The 19,882-nt window shown below is 42.8% G+C and overlaps 1 protein-coding gene across 1 annotated transcript in view; it reads left to right on the top strand.

The window, feature by feature from the left end:
- Positions 1-2,230: 2,230 nt before the first annotated feature.
- LOC113014187 (CMP-N-acetylneuraminate-beta-galactosamide-alpha-2,3-sialyltransferase 1-like) overlaps positions 2,231-19,882 on the top strand; it is a 34,679-nt gene continuing 17,027 nt past the window's right edge. Inside the window, exons 1-5 of the mRNA XM_026155552.1 lie at positions 2,231-2,786; positions 5,991-6,190; positions 6,357-6,524; positions 6,871-6,916; positions 7,362-7,481. Coding sequence (XP_026011337.1) covers positions 2,502-2,786; positions 5,991-6,190; positions 6,357-6,524; positions 6,871-6,916; positions 7,362-7,481 — 819 coding nt within the window. The 5' untranslated portion in view covers positions 2,231-2,501. The remainder of the gene's footprint in view (positions 2,787-5,990; positions 6,191-6,356; positions 6,525-6,870; positions 6,917-7,361; positions 7,482-19,882) is intronic.

Raw genomic sequence — 19,882 nt, 5'->3', positions numbered from 1 at the left:
CTTGGCCTGGAGGGAAGATCCAGGGACCGGTAAAAGTGTTAAAACTTTATCACCAACCTCAAACTTTCGCTGCACAGCCTTCACATCAAATTTCCTCTTCATCCTACCTTGTGTTGCACTAGAGGCATCCCGTGCAATTGCGCACGCTTTATGCAAACGCTCTCTGAAAGAGCTCACATAGTCTAACACATTTTCCTTAGGGGCAACAGTGTCGGACAGGAAGTTCTCCTTAAGCAATCGCAAGGGGCCACGCACTGTGTGACGAACACCAGCTCAGCAGGGCTAAATCCTAACGACTCCTGCACACTTTCTCTCACTGCTAAAAGAAGCAGCGGCAACCCCTCATCCCACTCCTTTTGAGACCCAAGGCAAAATTTCCGCATCATCGATTTCAATGTCTGATGAAACCGCTCGAGCGCACCTTGCGACTCCGGATGATAGGCACTAGATTTCCGATGTTTAATGCCAAGTGACTGCAAAACCTGAGCAAAAATCCTAGACATGAAATTAGAGCCTTGGTCAGTTTGAACAGCTTTTGGTAAACCAAAGATAGAGAAAAAGTTCACCAATGCCTTAACAACTGGTTTAACCTTAAGGGTGCGCAACGGAATTGCCTCGGGAAAACGGGTAGCAACACACATCAGAGTCAAGAGGTACTGGTGACCCGATTTTGTTTTAGGGAGCGGCCCAACGCAGTCGATGAGGATGTGTTCAAAAGGTTCCCCTAAAACTGGAATAGGGTGTAATGGAGCGGGTGGAATGACTTGGTTAGGCTTACCACTAATCTGACAGGTGTGACAAGAACGACAATACTGAGCAACGTCATTCTTCAATCCTGGCCAAAAGAAATGACGCAGAATGCGGTGATGGTTTTCCTAATACCTAAATGTCCAGAAAAACTGTCATGGGCAAGACCAAGAACTTTGGGTCGGTACTGTTGAGGCACCAGAACCTGTTTAAACACATTCCAACCCAAATCACCAGCTGTAGGCGGATACCAAGTACGCATCAACACGTCATCCTCGACACTATAAACACGAGGGTACTGGTCGCTAGAGTTTGCAGCGGAAAAACAACTCCAAGAGTTGGGTCACTCTGCTGTGCCGAAACCAACTCCTTTTTGTTGATTTCCAAAGACAGTTGAGGTGTCACTGATGGGCTAATAGGCAGCATCGCCTCAGAGTCGCCCGTCAGTGGAACACGGGTTTCAGATTCAGACTCCGGCCCCCCACCAGCACAGAGAAAAGAATCAGATAAATCCACGTCACCGTACTTGCGCCTATGCGCACGAGTTACCGCGCAAGCAGGAAAAACAGAGGAGGAATGCTCCTCAGCGACAGGGTTAGGTAATGAAATATCAGGCACCGGTATCTCAACCACTCTCGGGGTAGAAAACACTTTTCCGTTAGCCAAATCATTCCCCAGAATCATCGCAACTCCGGGCACTGGCAACTGGTCGCGCACGCCAACCGGTACCGAACCCGAAACGAGCGGCGATTGAAGAAACACATTGTGCAGTGGCACACGTAGTACATCCATTTTTACACCCCAGACAAGAGCATCCGAACCACAAAAAGAGTCATCAGAAAAAGGTAGAATCCCCTTCAAAATAAGAGTCTGCGCGGCCCCAGTGTCACGCAGAATCATGATCGGCACCCGATCCTCCTCTTTTTCATTCAACGAAACAAACCCCTCCGACACAAAAGGGCGGTAGCTCTCATCAAGCCTTCACTTCCCACTCCATTGCTAGGTGAAGTGGAAGCTGACATAGAACGAACGAAACCCACACTTTTCGGCCTCCTCACCGTGTTGGCCTGCTCCCTGCGCTGTAGTGATGGGCAAGCAGCAACGAGGTGCCCGATTTCATGACAATAAAAACATTTGCGATCTGACATAGGAATAGCAGCAGAACGTGTCTGGCGCTTAGGGGAAACCCTATAACTTCTGACAGGACGAGGTGAGGAAGTGTACTCACGGCGCTCTGTCGAAAGTGCAGCACGATGAGTTAACACAAACTCGTCGGCAAGGACCGCGGCTTTAGACAGTAACCCCACCTTCTGCTCGTTAAGATACACGACAATGTTTTCAGGGAGACATGTCTTGAACTCTTCCAGCAGGATCAACTCCTTTAGCTGAGTAAAGTCCTCCGCGTGACTGGCAGCCACCCACTTTCAAATATGCAGAATCTGACCAAGATCTAGAAATATTTTGTACTGTGTTTTCCATTCTGTTGGGTGTCATACTGTTTTATTCAACTTCAAACAACAGATCTTGTTACTTACATGAACTAATAATGTGGGAGGTGATTTATGCTGGTAAATGCTATCTGTTCAAATGCCATGAATATAAGAGGACACTAACCAACTTTTTATGCTTATCCGATTTTGTGCATTCCAGTGCAATGCTCTTAATATGCTGCAAACTATAAATATTTATAAGTAAAGAGTTATTGTTTCTATTACTGTATTCTAAAGGCTTAGTCCTATTTTTCACATTCATACATGTATTTGTTCTCAGATTGGAACTCTGCCAAGATGTATTTCAAATGGGGAAGATCCAGAGTTAGCATTTTCCCGCTACTGAGTATCACAGCAATTGTTTTGGTCTCCAATCTTTTATGGAGTTTTTCTGGATATACCTTCTGTCATCGCGAGCCGAGTCTTTGTGGCTGTCAGAAATGTCTAAGAGACAGTGATCCTTGGTTTAATGACATCATCAGTGAAGCTCCTGTACCCTTTCTGTCACAGAAACATATACCTTCAGAGGAAGATTTCCTCTGGTGGAAGGTAAATAATAAAAAAAATCAACATATCACTTTTTTGGCTTCTGTGGTGATGTTAAAGGTATTATTATTATTAAAGAGCAGTATCAAGTAGAGATGGACCGATCCGATATTACGTATCGGTATCGGTCCGATACTGACCTAAATTACTGGATCGGATATCGGAGAAAAATAAAAAATGTAATCCGATCCATTAAATATCACAAAAGCACCTCACAAAACTTGCAACACGCCATAACTCACCTCAGAAGTTAGCACGTCGGAGCAGTATGCATCATGTGATAGAGCGGCTGTGGCATGCGGGACCTGTCGGTGGTCTGGATAGCATGTGGAGCTTCGCTAGCAACCCGGCATTTCATTTCCAACAAAGTTATCCCCGAGAGAAGTAAAGCAAGTGTGTAAGTCCATCTCTGAATGTTTGTAAAGCATTCCTGCGTTAAGCTTAACAAGCGACTGCCTCTCCTGCTGCTACTTCAATCATGAAACTGCTTAACGATCAGCTGATCGGCTTTTCTGTCGCGAGTCCGTGTCTCTAGTTTGCTTTTGGCCCACTTTGCACCAGAAAGAGGAAACCAGCGGCTGAACAACAGCAGCACGTTTAAGCTTGATCAGCTGTTGTTAGAATGTATTTAATATTACTTTCTACTCGAGGATCTTTTTCTACGTAGCTGACTGGTAACTGTGCAGGGGCGGATCTAGCAAAGTTTAGCCAGGGGGGCCGATAGGGCATTAACAGGGAAAAGGGGGCACAAAGACATACTTTTCTTTCTTATTCTCATTTAAAATGTCTCGCTTTTAATAAATAATTATCTGACACCCAAAGTTTTAATTTGATGTAAAATGAATAGAAGTCAATTACTGTATATAGTAACTATTATGTCTAATATATATACCCTAGTAAGCTATAGTACTTTTTCCTTTGGGAAGGTACCATCTGTGCAGTCTGCAATTTTGTTGAAGAAAGATGTTGAATCTATTTAATATTTCTTGAAAAAAAATTGATTTCTGTGCATTTTTTTTCACACTGCATCAAATTAAGGTTGATTACGTCGATTAAGCATCATGAGGTGGAGCGTGAGGGGTGGTTCCCTATTTTTTATTTATTTATTTTTGTTGTTGCTGGGAGTTGGAACCCTATTAGTTAGGTTGCTTAATATTTATGCTAAGTACTCTTTAAAATACCAGAATAGGGAGGATGGTGTAGGTTTAAGTTTATTAGATTGATCAGTATTGCTGAACTATGAAATATTTTTTTTTGCATACAGGTATAACAGAATAGCTTTAGTGTAGTTGTTGTTTTAAACTTGAGTATGAACTTATACAAAATGCAGCAAGATATTTAAAAAACAGTTTTGTTGATTAAAAAACATTATATCGGATTCATATCGGTATCGGCAGATATCCAAATTTATGATATCGGTATCGGTATCGGACATAAAAAAGTGGTATCGTGCCATCTCTAGTATCAAGTATGTCATGACATTTAACAACATATTGCTGCTGTTAAATGACACGGTCTACCTCCATCCAAAAAACAAGCACAAATATTCCTCTATTGTGTAAGTAAACAAACTACACAAGTTTAGAGCACCTTGTACTATCCATCGTTTATTCTTTTAAATATACTGCACTCTTCACCCTACTGTATTTCTACCTGAAGAATGGTAAAATCCTTACCATTTACTGGCAATGACAAGTTCTGGAAAACTTTTTTAGTTCCTTTAGTGAAAGTCGCAATATCACAATATGAAAGCGTCTCCCTACGCATAAAACTGGATCATTGGCATTTTTTTTAAAGGGCCAGATTTACTAAATGGGGCAAAATAGCATGAGAGCGAATTCCCACTTATTAGTAAGACAATCAGTAAGGCAATTGTTTTGGTCTGCAACCTTTTATGGAGTTTTTCTGGATATAACTTCTGTCAAAAGAAATGGCTTAATATGGCAATGAGTATTTTTTTTGTTTCTCTCAAGAAAGGGGTAGCGTTCAGGCCCAGGGGTTGAGGTTCTCACTAATGATAACTTAGAGCTCTGAGGTAAAACTGTGACTCTATCTGAATTGAAAGACAAAAAAAATATTCAAATCTACAGTATATGTTTGTGTAAGTACTGTTCATAATCTATCATTGCATAAATGTGCACAACTCATATGCTTGAAGAAACTTACAGATTAATGCTGATGTTGTATCTTGCAGATCAGTCTTAAACTTTTCAGAACAATTCTAAATAGGTCTGTGCGATATGACCAAAATCTCATATCCCGATATAAGAATTCTATCATCCTGATAACGATATAAATCACAAAAATGTGACATTTTCTGTAAATTCTGTGAATATCGGGCAGCTCGACTTGCGGGAAGTGTTTCCAGCTGCGCGTCATGTAGCTGGAGTTGAGTGTTTTAACCGATGCACGAAACGATACATTTTTAGACATAAGTTGTAACGGCTGCCGTTTTCTTTGTGAGTATTTATTACACGGCATGCTGCGGAGAAAAGCCGGTTCTAACGTTTGAGTCTAAGGTTTATTTTTTAGCACCTGGCGGCTCTTTTTTACTATTCATGCGTAAATAATCTACTTTTTCGCGTGGTTCAGTTTATTTTGAAAAGTCTCAACAGGATCATGAGCTTTATTGTGAAAGGTTTATGTGGAACATAAACAAACGGACACGCGATGGTGTTACCGTCGTTGTTGCTAACCACAACGCATAAAAACAGGCGCTTGTCCGCCCGAAGTGTGGTAATATTAAATATAAGAGAAAGAGAGAACTTTAAGAAATTAATATAGCCACTGCAGTGACCATCAAAACAATGAAAAAATATTGCTGTAAAAAGTTCATTATGCAACACCACGAAACAAACTATAGCATAAAATGAAACGATAGACGTTTTTATATCGTCATCGAATATATATCGTTATATCGAACAGCCCTAATTCTAAATATCAAATTAAAGTACTGAATTAAACTTCAGGCCTAATAAGATTTTTGCCTAAATCAGTATACATTTTTTACTCTTGAGCTTCAGTGATCTTTCACAGTTGTTGTAAATGGCGCATCATAATATTGATGCTGATATGGAAAAATGTTTGAAAGGGTCTTTCCCAGACTTACTGGTGACTCATGAACTTGTAATCATTGGGAAATTCTATAATATTTTTGTTCTGTGGGGAAGTTTGATTTTTTTTCAATAACTTTCTCCTCTTTGTCAGAACTTACAGGGGGCAAGACTTCAGAACTTGACTTTGTACAATAAAACTCTAGAGAGGCTATTTCAGACAATAACACCAATTGCAGATATTGGAGAACCTCGTCCTGATCACTGCAGGAGTTGTGCCGTGGTGGGGAATTCTGGAAATTTGAGAGGATCGCATTATGGACCTCTTATTGATTCCCATGATATCGTAATAAGGTAATAATCATTTAACACAAACACAAAATCTAATGTAAACAATGTTCTTGCGAGACAAAAAGTATAATATAATATAATATAGTATAATATAATATAAGTCTATGTATATTTATGTATCTAAAATGCAAAAATGTGTGCTAAATATGTATCCTTCTGTATTATTTAGAATGAATCGGGGGCGTACCAAAGGCTATGAAAGAGATGTTGGAACCAAAACAACTCATCATGTCATGTATCCAGAGAGTTCTACTAGACTGGACAATACCACTCATCTCTTGTTTTTTCCTTTCAAAACACGTGACTTTTTGTGGCTCATGAAGGACATAAATCGAGGGTAGGCTAAAAGGGCTACTGTCTTAAAACCTATGTTGCCAGAAATTGTATAACTGTTTTGCTCTGAATAGCAGATTTTAACTGCTTTGCAACATAGTTTCAGCTAATTGTAAGGAAAAATGCAGTATGGTTTTTTGTTTTTGTTTTGTTGTTAGAACAACCAAATTAAACAAAACAGTTTTTGAGACAACCCATCAGAGGTCAGCCTTTCTTTTTTTAAACAGCAAAAAGTGCAGAAAGTTATATGAATTGTTATATGAACAACTTAATCTTTTGTTGTGATGTGCTAGTCTTAGGTAATTATTAGCATTTATTTATGTAATCAGTTCATTTCATCTTTTTAACAGGGAAAATGGTGCTCCAAACTTAAAGAAGATAGCTAACAAAGATTTGGTGAGTATTTTAGGTTTACATGAACAAAACTGACATATAAGCTACCATTAATTCAGGCAGGAAACAAAGTCAGCTGATTTTACACACTGAACTGGATAATCTCATATACAGTAGGTTTTACTATTAACCTGATTTAGCATATCCACCATTGCTACAGATGTGCAAGCCATTTCACAAATCACCTGCACCTCAGCTTTTTCTTTGTTGCAGTATTTACTGTTTACTCTGCTCTGTATTGGGTATTGTTATGGTTTTCCCAATCTCTCATACTTGGCATTTATGTGCCTGGAAGGTCATGCAGGTCAATAGTCAAAGCCATACCACCAAAAACAAATACTGGCTTCTTTTAGCTACAGTCGTGCTAATTTAAAGTATTTTGTGAATTCATTGCAGAAAGTAATAGTTCATAGAACTCAGATTTAAGGCTATGTCTGATTCATAATAGATCTGGATCCTCCATCCGGCTTTCATGAAATATGTTCATCAAGAATGGCTGGGAAAGAAGGGTGCTTATCCATCCACTGGCTTTCTTGCAGTGGTTCTCAGCCTAGTGATGTGTGATGAGGTATGTTCACTTTAAACAATTTGTACATTATGCATCTGACTGACAGTGGTGGTAGTTAAACACTGAGAAACACTGATTTACCAGCAAAGCTGAGAAAAGTCTGCCTTAGATGACTACATGCCTAAAACAGAAATGTATCTATGGTTATTTCAAGAAGAGTCAAGAAGAGTGGACATCTGATGGTTGACACATTTACCTGCAAACCAAAGGCAGCAACTACTCTAGCTAAAGACACATGGGTTGTGTTTAAAGGTGGTACCATGAAGGATATCAAGTGTTAAAAGTATTGCCAAATCGAACATGTAGAGCCTACCCGCTTGTGTCAACAGAACAGCTGAAAGTAGTTTTACATAACTCTTGGATAGCAATGTGTAAAAATGCCATACCTGATGTAAGAGCCAATTAAAGGTTAATTTTATTAGTACTGGTAAAATGATTAGAGGAGAAATATACATGTTTGATGTTAAGAATATAATTTCTAGTTAAGGCTTTCACAATAAAACAGGAAACATGAATCACAACTCAGAGACACGGACTCAACACAGAGAGACAGAAAATGACACATGGAACTGAACTATACATGAAACCACAATTCCTAAAACATGGATAACAGAAACATGAAACTCTAATAATAATAATCACAACCACAACAAGAGAACAAGAAAACAATCCATGATGCAAAATTAAACCAAAACATAATAAACTCAAAATACCGGGTCCAACGGACCCAAAACCGTGACAGATACAGTCAATGTGGAGTTTTTGGCATGTTATGAAGCTGGTTTACACTATGTCTATTAAAAATTCTAAGCAGAAGACAAATAGTGCATGCAACTTGAGCCAATAAACCCCTGCAACTTATAAGATGGCAGATGAAAGAGAGGTGGGAAGAACATGTAAGTTAACAGAGAAGGCTTTGGAAGAAAAATTACAAAGATGTATTGCTTTAAGAAGACGAACATTAGGAACAATCACAGGCAAAATAAAGGAGATAAAGATAATGATGAGTGATGCTCAGAACCTTCAAAATTTGAAAGAAAGGGTGGAAAGTGACTTTGCATAGGCTCTGAATGAGTTTCAAAGTCACAATAACCAGGTTATGAGCCTTTTGTCTGAAGAAGAAAAAATATTTGACCAGGACAATTGGTTTGAGCCCAAAATGGCATCAATAAGAGAGTTTATGAAAACAACAAAGAAATGGATAGCAGAGGATCATAAGCATATGATTCCAAATGAAGCTGAGCAGCAGGAGCACGTTACAGTTGGCTTGGAGGAAGCTATTAACCCAGATGACAGTGCATCACAGGTTGGAGCTAGAAAGGATGCAGTTCATAGCTCGCGTGGGTCTCAAGTCAGCCGAGCATCTACAACAGGGGTGCCCAATCCCAGTCCTCGAGAGCTACCGTCCTGCAGCTTTTAGACGCATCCTTCTTCTGACACACCTGAATCAACTGAATGCCTTGTTATCAGGCCTTTGCCAAACTTGATGGCATGCTGAAGAGGTAATCACACCATTTGATTCAGCTGTGTTGGAGTAGGGATGCATCTAAAAGCTGCAGGATAGTAGATCTCGAGGACTGGGATTGGGCACCCCTGATCTACAACATCTAGAGTTTCCTCCACTCGTGCTAAACAGGAGGCAGAACACGCTGGAAAGAGCCGCAGCATTGAAGAAAAAGAAGAAAAAGCAAGAACTTGAGTTAGAGTTGGCCAGGATTAGGCAACATCTTGAGTTTGAAACAGCAAGAGTCAAAGCGGAAAAAGAAGAGTTAGAGTTGGAGACTGCATTAGCAGAAATTCAAGCAAAATTGAAGGTGCTCAAAGAATGTGAAACATCTGAAGATGGTCTGAGCAGTTATGTGTCAATACAAAGATCCCAAGGTCGAGGAGTTAAAAAGGAAAGAGTTGGCATAATGCTCCCACAACAAGCTGATGTGAGTAGTCACGCTAATTCACAAGTGCAAAACTCACAGGTACCACATCCAGTCCCCACTCATGGGCTTAATGGTCACGTTAACAGAAGTGATGATGTATTGTCAGTCATGCAGAAACAGAATGTAATCACTGAGTTACTTGTGAAACAGCAGCAGCTGGCTCAGTTGCCATCAAAGGACATTCCGGTTTTTAAAGGTGATGCACTACAGTATAAGGCCTTCATAAGAGCCTTCGAACAAGCAGTAGAGCAAAAGACTGATAACGATCAAGATAAGCTGTATTTTTTGGAACAGTTCACTGCTGGCGAACCACAGGAGCTAATTCGCAGTTGTGTACAAAGGTTACCGTGAGGCCAGACGGTTGCTACAGAGAGTGTACGGTATACCGTACACTCTCTGATGGTGTGCAGCATTCCCACGTCTAACAGGCAAAGGAAGCTTTGGAGCACACATGTAATTTCACGCTGTTGGAAGATAAACAAATAGAGAATGGTAAATTTACATGAACCTCACTCTAAATGGGTTTATATAAATATCATATGTAATATGGCAATGACAAACCTTAGCAGACTCTGTGGGTCCAGCTTGCGCAGTGAAGCACGAGCGATTTGCTCCTGTACTGGGCATTCCATTGTCCTCCTCTACCCACGCAGTGCCTTCTTTTGCCGTCTGGCTCAGACAGGGCTTCCCAGTACCAGGGGGGCCTCTTCCGAGGAGGCATGTTGGGTTCTTCCGTCTCCTTTTCAGATTCTTCTTCTGAGGTATCAGTGGCCTGCTGGACAAATGAAACCTCTCCTCCATCAGAATCTGCTTCGTTCATTTCCTGAAGCAAGGCCCAAGGATGTTGCGCCGATAGGTTATTCCTGCATGGCAGTGAGACGGAGGCCATCCTGATGTGCGTTCTCAGAAATGCGAAGAAGAAATGATTCTCCCTCCTGGTCGGTCTGCTTTTATGTACAGTACTGTGCTGTAGTCAAGCAATGCCACTCCTACACATACATAAATCTCTCCTGGTTGGGGGAGGGTGTTTTGCACAACAAAAGCAGGAGAACAATGGAGCTACTACATTTATTTCATGCATACATACATATACATGCATTTCACCCCCATGTCATACTGTGTATGGTTGTGTGTGTGTGACAAATAAAAAATTTGAATTTTTACTAACCCTGCGCAAATTTGCGTAAATTCCCTGAACCTAACACCTCCTAGTACCCTGCTGAGAGGCCTTCAGCTCCATTGTAGGGTTGTAACACAGATTTTTCTCTTACCTTGGATCTGAGCTACTCTGAGTGAACAAATGCAAATCTTCCAGGCCTCAAAGATAATGGGTGGTTTGCACAACAAAAACAGGAGGAGAATCGAGCTGATGACCTGTGAAAATTTCAGCAGGGGTGATTAACACCTCGGGACATCCACCAGAAAATAAAAAAGTCAGTAATTCTAGGAGGTCTTACCGGTAGGTTCAGGGGATTTACGCAAATTTGCGCAGGGCTAGTAGATCTAGTAGTAGGGACTTGTACCAGGGAAAAAAAAGAGGCTCAGTAATTCTAGTGTTAAAGGTTAATTTTATTGGTACTGGTAAAATGATTAGATGAGAAATATACATTATACGTTTGATATTAAGAATATAATTTCTAGTTAATTTCAAAATACTGTTTTGTTAAAGGTATAGAATATAAAAGTGCGACATTCTAATGCACTTTTTAGTATTTTGGGCTTCTGGCACACTGTAATTACGTAGTTGGGGAGTCGGATAAGCTGGAAGCAACACAGTTTTTTGACAGAGTCTTGCCATGTAAATTAAAAGTTTCAATAAACATCTTTTTTGCAAGAAAAGTACCTGGACTTGCTCGCGTTTCAAATGCATGTTGCCAGACTGACTCCTAAAGGTGGTACAGAAGAGTGAAATAGAGATGGAGTGCCGCCACTACACTTGGTATTGATTCAATGCTAAATACAGGGCCAGTGTTGGAGTCAACCAGATTCAACAATTAGTTTTAACTTGGCAAGAACAGTGTAACATGATTTTTGAGCTGAATGTGTTTGTTTGCCTGAAAAACAATTTTTGTGTCAGGTTTTGTTTAAATGGGCGATCTTGTGTCCTTTGGGAAGACACTTCACCCGTTGCCTACTGGTGGGGGTCAGAGTCCACCAGTGTCCGGCAGCCTCGCCTCTGTAAGTGCGCCCCAGGGTGGCTGTAGCTACAATGTAGCTTGCCATCACCAGTGTGTGAATGTGTGCGTGAATGGGTGGATGACTGAATATGTAAAGCGCTTTGGGACCCTTAGGGACTTTAAGGGAAATTAAGTTGACATTTAAAAATCAAGGGTTACTACATTCAGAAATTTCCTTAGTTTATGTTTGATGTATATATTTTTTCAGTTCTACTAAAATATTTTATTTAAAATCTAACAGTTGGCTGAATATATTTAAATGTCTGAATATAATCTGTAGGCACTAGGTCTGCTAAAGTAACAAGTATGATGATCACTTAAACATTGAAAATTAACATTAACTCAATCTAAACATTAAAACATTATTTTCATACCAAAATAAACAGGCTGTTTGGGAAGTATCACAGCCCTTCATTTGTTATTGTTCCAAACTCATTTTTCAGAATTTCACACACAATATGCACAATATAATGACAAAGTGAAAAAATTTTCTTGAAATTCTGGAAGATGTATTAAAAAAAATCATTAAGTCATGATACCAGCTAAAATCTATCAGTAACTGTAAATCCTGCCACTTAGTGCAAATTAAAATCAGCTGGTTCAGTTCCAACTCGTAAACTATAAAAAAGGTGTCCCATTACCAACGTGTCAAACAATCAATCAATCAATCAATCTTTATTTATAAAGCACTTTTCATACAAAAAATGTAGCACAAAGTGCTTTACATAGTTAAAAGCAGCCCACCCCACCCTCCAACTCACTCTCCACACTCTCATTAACATAAATGATGTGAATACACAAATATCAAAGGAGCTTGCAAAGAAAAGCGTCTGGACTTCTTTAAGTTACTTGAAGACGTTTCACCTCTCATCCGAGAAGCTTCTTCAGTTCTAAGGTCAAATGGTGGAGAGTCCCAAAACGTGCGGCTATCCTAAATGGGCGTTCTTAAAGTCAGCAAAGAGGCACAGAAAAGAAGACCAGACACCAGCGAGGGAGGATAAGAAGGACAGACGCAACAGCATTGTCATCCCCTATGTAGCCGGTGTATCAGAAAAATTCAGGAGAGTTTTCTCCAAGCATGACATCCCGGTGCATTTCAGACCCAGCAACACGCTCAGACAAAAAACTGGTTCACCCGAAAGACAAAACGCCAAAACACAGACTTAACAATGTGGTGTATGCTGTACAGTGCAGCGAGGAATGCCCAGACCTCTACATTAAAGAGACCAAACAGCCACTTCACAAGTGCATGGCACAACACAGAAGAGCCACCTCCACAGGACAAGACTCAGCAGTCCATCTGCATCTTAAGGATAAAGGACACTCTTTCGAGGATGCCAATGTTCACATTTTGGACAGAGAGGACAGATGGTTTGAAAGAGGAGTGAAAGAAGCCATCTATGTCCACTGTGAGCGACCATCTTTGAACAGAGGCGGGGGTTTACGACACCAACTCTCTGCCATCTATAATCCAGTTTTGAGATCCCTTCCCAGACGCCTTAACGCCCACTCACATCCTGGGCCATCTGACCTCAGGAATTCGCATGATAAGGTGGGGCCAGGTTTCACAATGAACACACCCGAAACTCTGGCTGATTGGGACCCACACCCAGTTTCACACCTTAGCTCAGGCGATTAGAGGATCATCAGGGGGTCCTTTTGTCCCTCTGTGGGGGGTTACTCCCACTAGGTTTATATCTGGGACTCTCTACCATTTGACCTTAGAACTGAAGAAGCTTCTCGGATGAGAGGTGAAACATCTTCAAGTAACTCAAAGAAGTCCAGACGCTTTTCTTTGCAAGCTCCTTTGACTACGATGACCTGGATGACTGAGAACCTTCACAGACAATACACACATATCCCCCCCCCCCCCCACACACACACACACACAACACACACGCGCACACTTAAAGAGTAAAAATTGGGCAGGGTTCACATGAGCCAAGTGAGGAAACACTATAACAGGGAGCTGTCTGCACCGGGAGCCGGTCACAGACCACAGCCTCCAGGATGGGCACACAGCAGAAGGGAGGCAAAGGAGCCCCCCAGCTAGGCTGAGAGGACCCCCAGAGACCCAGCAGCCACGGTCGATCACAGCCCCAGTACAGAGAGACCCCTCCGAGGAAACACTGGAGATAAACAGGGCGTTGTTGGAATGCTACTACACAAGTAACCCCGGCGGAAGGGGCTACATGAATAGGATGAGGGACCTATGGATTCTTCGATACCCAACATCCACAATGACGGCGAAACAACTAGTAGCTCAGTGTTCCAACATTCGAAAGAAGGGACTGCTCTCACAGCTAGAGATTGACGAGGTACAACACAAATGGAGGCAAGGAGGAGTCAGGACGCCAGGTCAGGGGGGAAATATCATCACCCCCACCCGAGATTGGGTACATAGCCCCAAGTGCGATAGGAGAAGGATCGTTGAGTGCGAGAGGAGCTGACCTGAAAAATAGGATCATGGCCAAGCTTGAAACCTGGATCCCCCGTAGCCGGTTACCAAGATTACGTGAAGTACCCTCAGAAGGTCTGCTAGATGATGTCAATGCAGCACTACGGACAATACCTACAACCACGATTACCGACTCTAACAAGCTGATCTACAATACGGCAGCAGTGATCAGTGAGATGCTTGGCTACAAGTTGAACAGCCACAAGGGGCAGTACCCTCCATGGAGAAGAAGGCTAGAGGGCAAGATCAAAGTAGCACGGAGGGAGGTTAGCCAACTAACGGAGTTGCAGAAAGGTGCGACAAAGAAGGTGCATAAGAAATACAGCAAGCTGTCCATACCTGAGGCCTTGGAAACTGCCAAGCAAAGACTCACAGCCTTGGCCAGCCGCTTGAGGAGGTACACCAGAGAGATAGAAGGCAGGAGAATAAACCAGCTGTTCTCAACAGAACCAGCAAAGGTGTACTCTCAGTGGCAAGGGAACAATAAGAGAACAGCACCACCAAGGCTGGAGACGGAGCAATACTGGAAGAGCATATGGGAGAAGGACGCAACCCATAACGGCAATGCTCAGTGGCTAGTGGATCTGAGGGCAGACCACAGCGACCTCCCTGAACAGGGTCCAGTAACCATCACAGTGGCAGATATCCAAGAAAGGGTCTCCAGTATGAAGAGTTGGACAGCACCAGGGCCCGACATGGTTCACACCTACTGGCTAAAGAAGCTGACTGCACTCCACGAGCGACTGGCAGCACAAATGAATCAGCTGCTTGTTAACGAGAGACACCCGGAATGGCTAACCGAAGGTCGGACGGTCCTGATCCCCAAGGACCCCAAGAAAGGACCGGTCCCCTCCAACTACCGACCAATAACCTGCCTCAGTACTACATGGAAGCTCCTGTCATGCATCATATCGGCTAAGATCAACAGGCACATGGGTCAATACATGAGTGAGACACAGAAAGGAATTGGCAAGAATACCAGAGGCGCAAAACACCAGCTACTGGTAGACAGAACAGTCAGCCGAGACTGCAAGACCAGACTGACCAACCTGTGCACTGCCTGGATTGATTACAAGAAGGCCTATGACTCAATGCCCCACAGCTGGATACTGGAATGCCTAGAATTGTACAAGATCAATGGGACCCTAAGAGCCTTCATCAGGAACTCAATGGGGATGTGGTGTACAACACTAGAGGCCAACTCCAAGCCCATAGCACAAGTCACCATCAAGTGCGGGATCTACCAAGGAGATGCTCTGTCCCCACTGCTGTTCTGCATAGGCCTGAACCCCCTCAGTGAGATCATTAACAAGACTGGCTACGGATACCGACTACGGAACGGAGCAGTTGTCAGCCACCTCCTGTACATGGATGACATCAAGCTGTATGCCAAGAGTGAACGAGACATCGATTCACTGATCCACACTACCAGGCTATACAGCAATGACATTGGAATGTCGTTCGGACTGGAGAAGTGTAGCCGGATGGTAACAAAGAGAGGGAAGGTAGTCAGAACTGAGGGGATTGAACTACCAGAAGGCAACATTGCAGACATAGAGGACAGTTACAAGTAGCTGGGGATCCCGCAGGCGAATGGGAACAATGAAGAGGCCGCTAGAAAAGTTGCAACCACCAAGTACCTGCAGAGGGTCAGGCAAGTCCTGAGGAGTCAGCTGAATGGTAAGAACAAGATCCGGGCCATCAACACGTACGCCCTGCCCGTGATCAGGTACCCTGCTGGGGTAATAGGCTGGCCAAAGGAGGAGATAGAAGCCACTGACATAAAGACAAGAAAGCTCCTTACCATGCATTGAGGGTTTCACCCTAAGTCCAGCACCCTGAGGCTGTACGCTAAGCGGAAGGAAGGGGGCCGGGGACTGGTGAGTGTCAGCACCACAGTCCAGGATGAGACAACGAACATCCAAGAATACATTGGGAAGATGGCCCCAACTGACCGAGTGCTCAGTGAATACCTCAGGCAGCAGAAACCCAAGAAAGAGGAGGGAGACGAGGAACCATCATGGAAGGACAGGCCCCTGCACGGTATGTACCACCGGCAGATAGAGGGGGTGGCTGATATCCAGAAATCCTACCAGTGGCTGGACAAAGCTGGACTGAAAGACAGCACAGAGGCACTGATCATGGCAGCACAAGAACAAGCTCTGAGTACAAGATCCATAGAGGCTGGGGTCTATCACACCAGGCAAGACCCCAGGTGCAGGCTGTGTAAAGATGCCCCAGAGACAATCCAGCACATAACAGCAGGGTGCAAGATGCTACCAGGCAAGGCATACATGGAACGCCATAACCAAGTGGCCGGCATAGTGTACAGGAACATCTGTGCCGAGTATAACCTGGAAGTCCCAAGGTCAAAATGGGAGATGCCCCCAAGGGTGGTGGAGAATGACCGAGCTAAGATCTTGTGGGACTTCCAGATACAGACGGACAAAATGGTGGTGGCTAACCAACCGGACATAGTGGTGGTAGACAAACAGAAGAAGACGGCCGTAGTGATCGATGTAGCAGTTCCGAATGACAGCAACATCAGGAAGAAGGAACACGAGAAGCTGGAGAAATACCAAGGGCTCAGAGAAGAGCTCGAGAGGATGTGCAGGGTGAAGGTAACAGTGGTCCCTGTGGTAATCGGAGCACTAGGTGCGGTGACTCCCAAGCTAGGCGAGTGGCTCCAGCAGATCCCGGGAATAACATCGGAGATCTCTGTCCAGAAGAGCGCAGTCCTGGGAACAGCTAAGATACTGCACAGAACCCTCAAGCTCCCAGGCCTCTGGTAGAGGACCCGAGCTTGAAGGATAAACCGCCCGCAGGGGCGTGCTGGGTGTTATATAAATAAATGTACCACTTGCCAATATGACAACAGCCCCACCAAGGCTGAAGATTTAACAAAAGTGGAAGTGCATATGAGAGAAGGATGCAACCTATAACAACAATGTTCAGTGGCTAGTGGAGCTAAGATCCCAGCAACAGAAATTGTGAAAACTGTACTTAGTGTATTCAATAGAGATGTAGTGAACAACAATACAGGCAAACTTCAAGCCAGTTGCACAAGTTTTATCAAATGTGCCATTTTGCTCTGTCCCCACTGCTGTTCTGCATAAGCTCGAATCCCCTTAGCCAGTTTATTAACAAGCCTGGCTATGGAAACCAACTACAGAATAGTGCAACTGTTATTCAACAACTCAATCTGGATGACATCAAGCTGTATGTAGCCTTTGCCAAAACAAATTGTTTATTTTGATTACTGAAAAAGCGATCTCAGGTCATTATGTTCTTAAATTTTCAAAAGCATATTAATAGTGTCATGAATCGCTGTGTGGCAGGCAAGCAGGAGTGGTGGACCCAAAATGCAGAACTCAGACACGGAAGTGAAACTTAAAGCGCAGCTTTATTGCTGGGAAAAACCTTGTACAAACTAAACTCACCAAAAGAAAACCAAAAGTCAGAACAGAGGAACCAAGGACTGAAACACTGGAAAGAAACACTAAACTGGAGCAGAAGACCAAACACTAGGAACATAGAAGCAGAACACACAGCTAGTTGAGGTTACGGCGCGACACTAACACAGAGAAACACAGGGCTTAAATACACAGATGGCAGTAATCAAGGGATGAGAGACAGGAGGGGAACACACCTGGGAGAAATCACAGCTGACGAGGCAGGGGAAACGTAAACTGAGCACACTCACATATGACACAGACCTTCACAATAAAACAGGAAACTCAGACACATGGAACCAGACAAGACATTGAACTAAACAGACAGATTCACAAACAGATGGGGTGACACCATAGACAGACAGAGACACAGACTCAAAGGCAGACCAAAAATAACACAGAACTCAAAAAATAATAATCATCATCATAAACTAGAAAATGATAACCAAAAGCGCTGGGTCACTGACCCAGGACCATGACAAATAGTTAAAATGTAGAGAGAAACTATTTAAAAATTATATCATTTAACCTTTAAGTGGAAAAGTTTGGAATGCACGTGTTTAACGTATGTGATGTGTATTGTTTAGACTCACTGCCTTCTTATTTACATTTTGAAGTGTCCTTTATTATATTGTTTAATTTTATAGGCATGTAATAAAGCTCGTGTGCCCCCAGCCAATCCATAAGAGTTTTAGGTAAAGGGGTGGGATTTGGCGGGGGCTGTGGGGTCTACTGTGTGTGAGAGAGGGAGGAGAGATAAGCTACTGCTATCGAGTGGACATTTGAGTCTGTAAACTAGCAACATGCTGTTACTTTCATGGTTGAAAGTACCTCATATGTGGAGCTGTTGTAACCTACCAAGAGGAGGAGGAGACAGACGTTTTACCAGTGTGATGGAAGCAAAGCTCGTATGGTCTCTTCTGCTGATTTGAGTTTTGAATTTAGTGTGACTGTGGGTTTTGTGTGTCGTGGCTGAACCCTGCTGGTAGCCTTGATGCCCTTTTTCCCATCTGTCCCTTTGAATTGTCTGAAGCTCTGAATATCGATGTTGGCATGCGCCTTTTATTTTATTGGTTGTTTACAAGTGAAGTGGCCACAGTGCACCCCAGCCATGATTTAGGCCTGCAACAAGGGTTTTATTTTTAAGAACGTCTGGGACTGAGTGTGCGTGGGCTACCCGCGCATTTGCGTACATAAGATTTTCTGGAGGAGGACAGACATTTCTTTAGAATTCTTAAAGATGTCGAAGAAGCAAGCTCCTTTAAGCAGTTACTTTGGTGTTCCTCCACTTCCAAAGAAATGTCAGAAGGAGTCTGAACCCGCAAAAGAAGCGCGTATTCTCGGAAAAGTGGTTGCAGGAGGTGAGCTGGCTTCAAACAAATGATGAACGCACAGAGAAGTGGGGCAGAATATGCCGTGAAAATCCCACTCTAGCGGACAAAAACAGTGCGTTTTATATGTACGTAAACGCACGTTGCAACTTCTTATCTGGTGCACGTCTTTTATTTTGACAGCGCATGCGCACCTGCGGACCACTTATGTGCACCCATGATCATAGTGAATGAAATGTAGTGAACACCACTTTATCAGTTCTACATATTAATTTACCACTAAACTCAAATGTTTTTACTTTATTTCGTTTTTTTCTTTCTACTGGGAATCACTCACTAAAGTGAAGTGCATTTCAATTGATATGCTTGTCTTGTTGCTTGTTGATTTATATTTTGGGTTATAAGCATGAACAAGACAATATCAAAAGCAAATTACACCTTTGAGACCCAGGCCCCACTCACAGCTACATGAGACAGGTGTTACATGTATGCCAGGAGTGACATCAATTCTCTTGGATGTACAACAATGACATTGGAATGTCATTCAGATGGAAGAACTGTTGTCAGATGGTAATAAAGAGAGGGAAACTACTCAGAACCAAGGGAATAGCACTACCAGAACCTTGTAGACACTGAGGATAGCCACAAGTACCAGGGACTTCAACAGGCAAATAGGAACCATGAAGAGGCCACTGGAAAAGCTGCAACTCAGCCACCTGAGACATTGTCCTAAGAAGGGAAGGTGACCAAGGTCTATTGAGTGTCACAACCACTGACTAGGATGAAACAAAAGATTCATGAGTACATCAGCAAGATAGACACAACATATTGGTTAGTTATACCAAGTGATAGCAACCTCAGGAAAAAGGAACACGAGAAGCTTGAGATATACCTAGGGCTGAGAAAGGACCTTGAGAAGATCTGGTGGGTGAAGGCAACACAACAGTGATTCAGTGGTAATTGGAACATTGACCCCCAAAGTGGGCAAGTGGCCTCAGTGTCATGAACTCGCTGTGTGCAGGCAGGAATAGGACCCAAAAGCAGACTCC

Source organism: Astatotilapia calliptera, chromosome 22 (assembly GCF_900246225.1).
Source record: "Astatotilapia calliptera chromosome 22, fAstCal1.2, whole genome shotgun sequence".
NCBI classification, from domain to species: domain Eukaryota; kingdom Metazoa; phylum Chordata; class Actinopteri; order Cichliformes; family Cichlidae; genus Astatotilapia; species Astatotilapia calliptera.
Note: the sequence above shows the minus strand (reverse complement) of the source record. Positions and strands in the feature narration are given on the sequence as shown.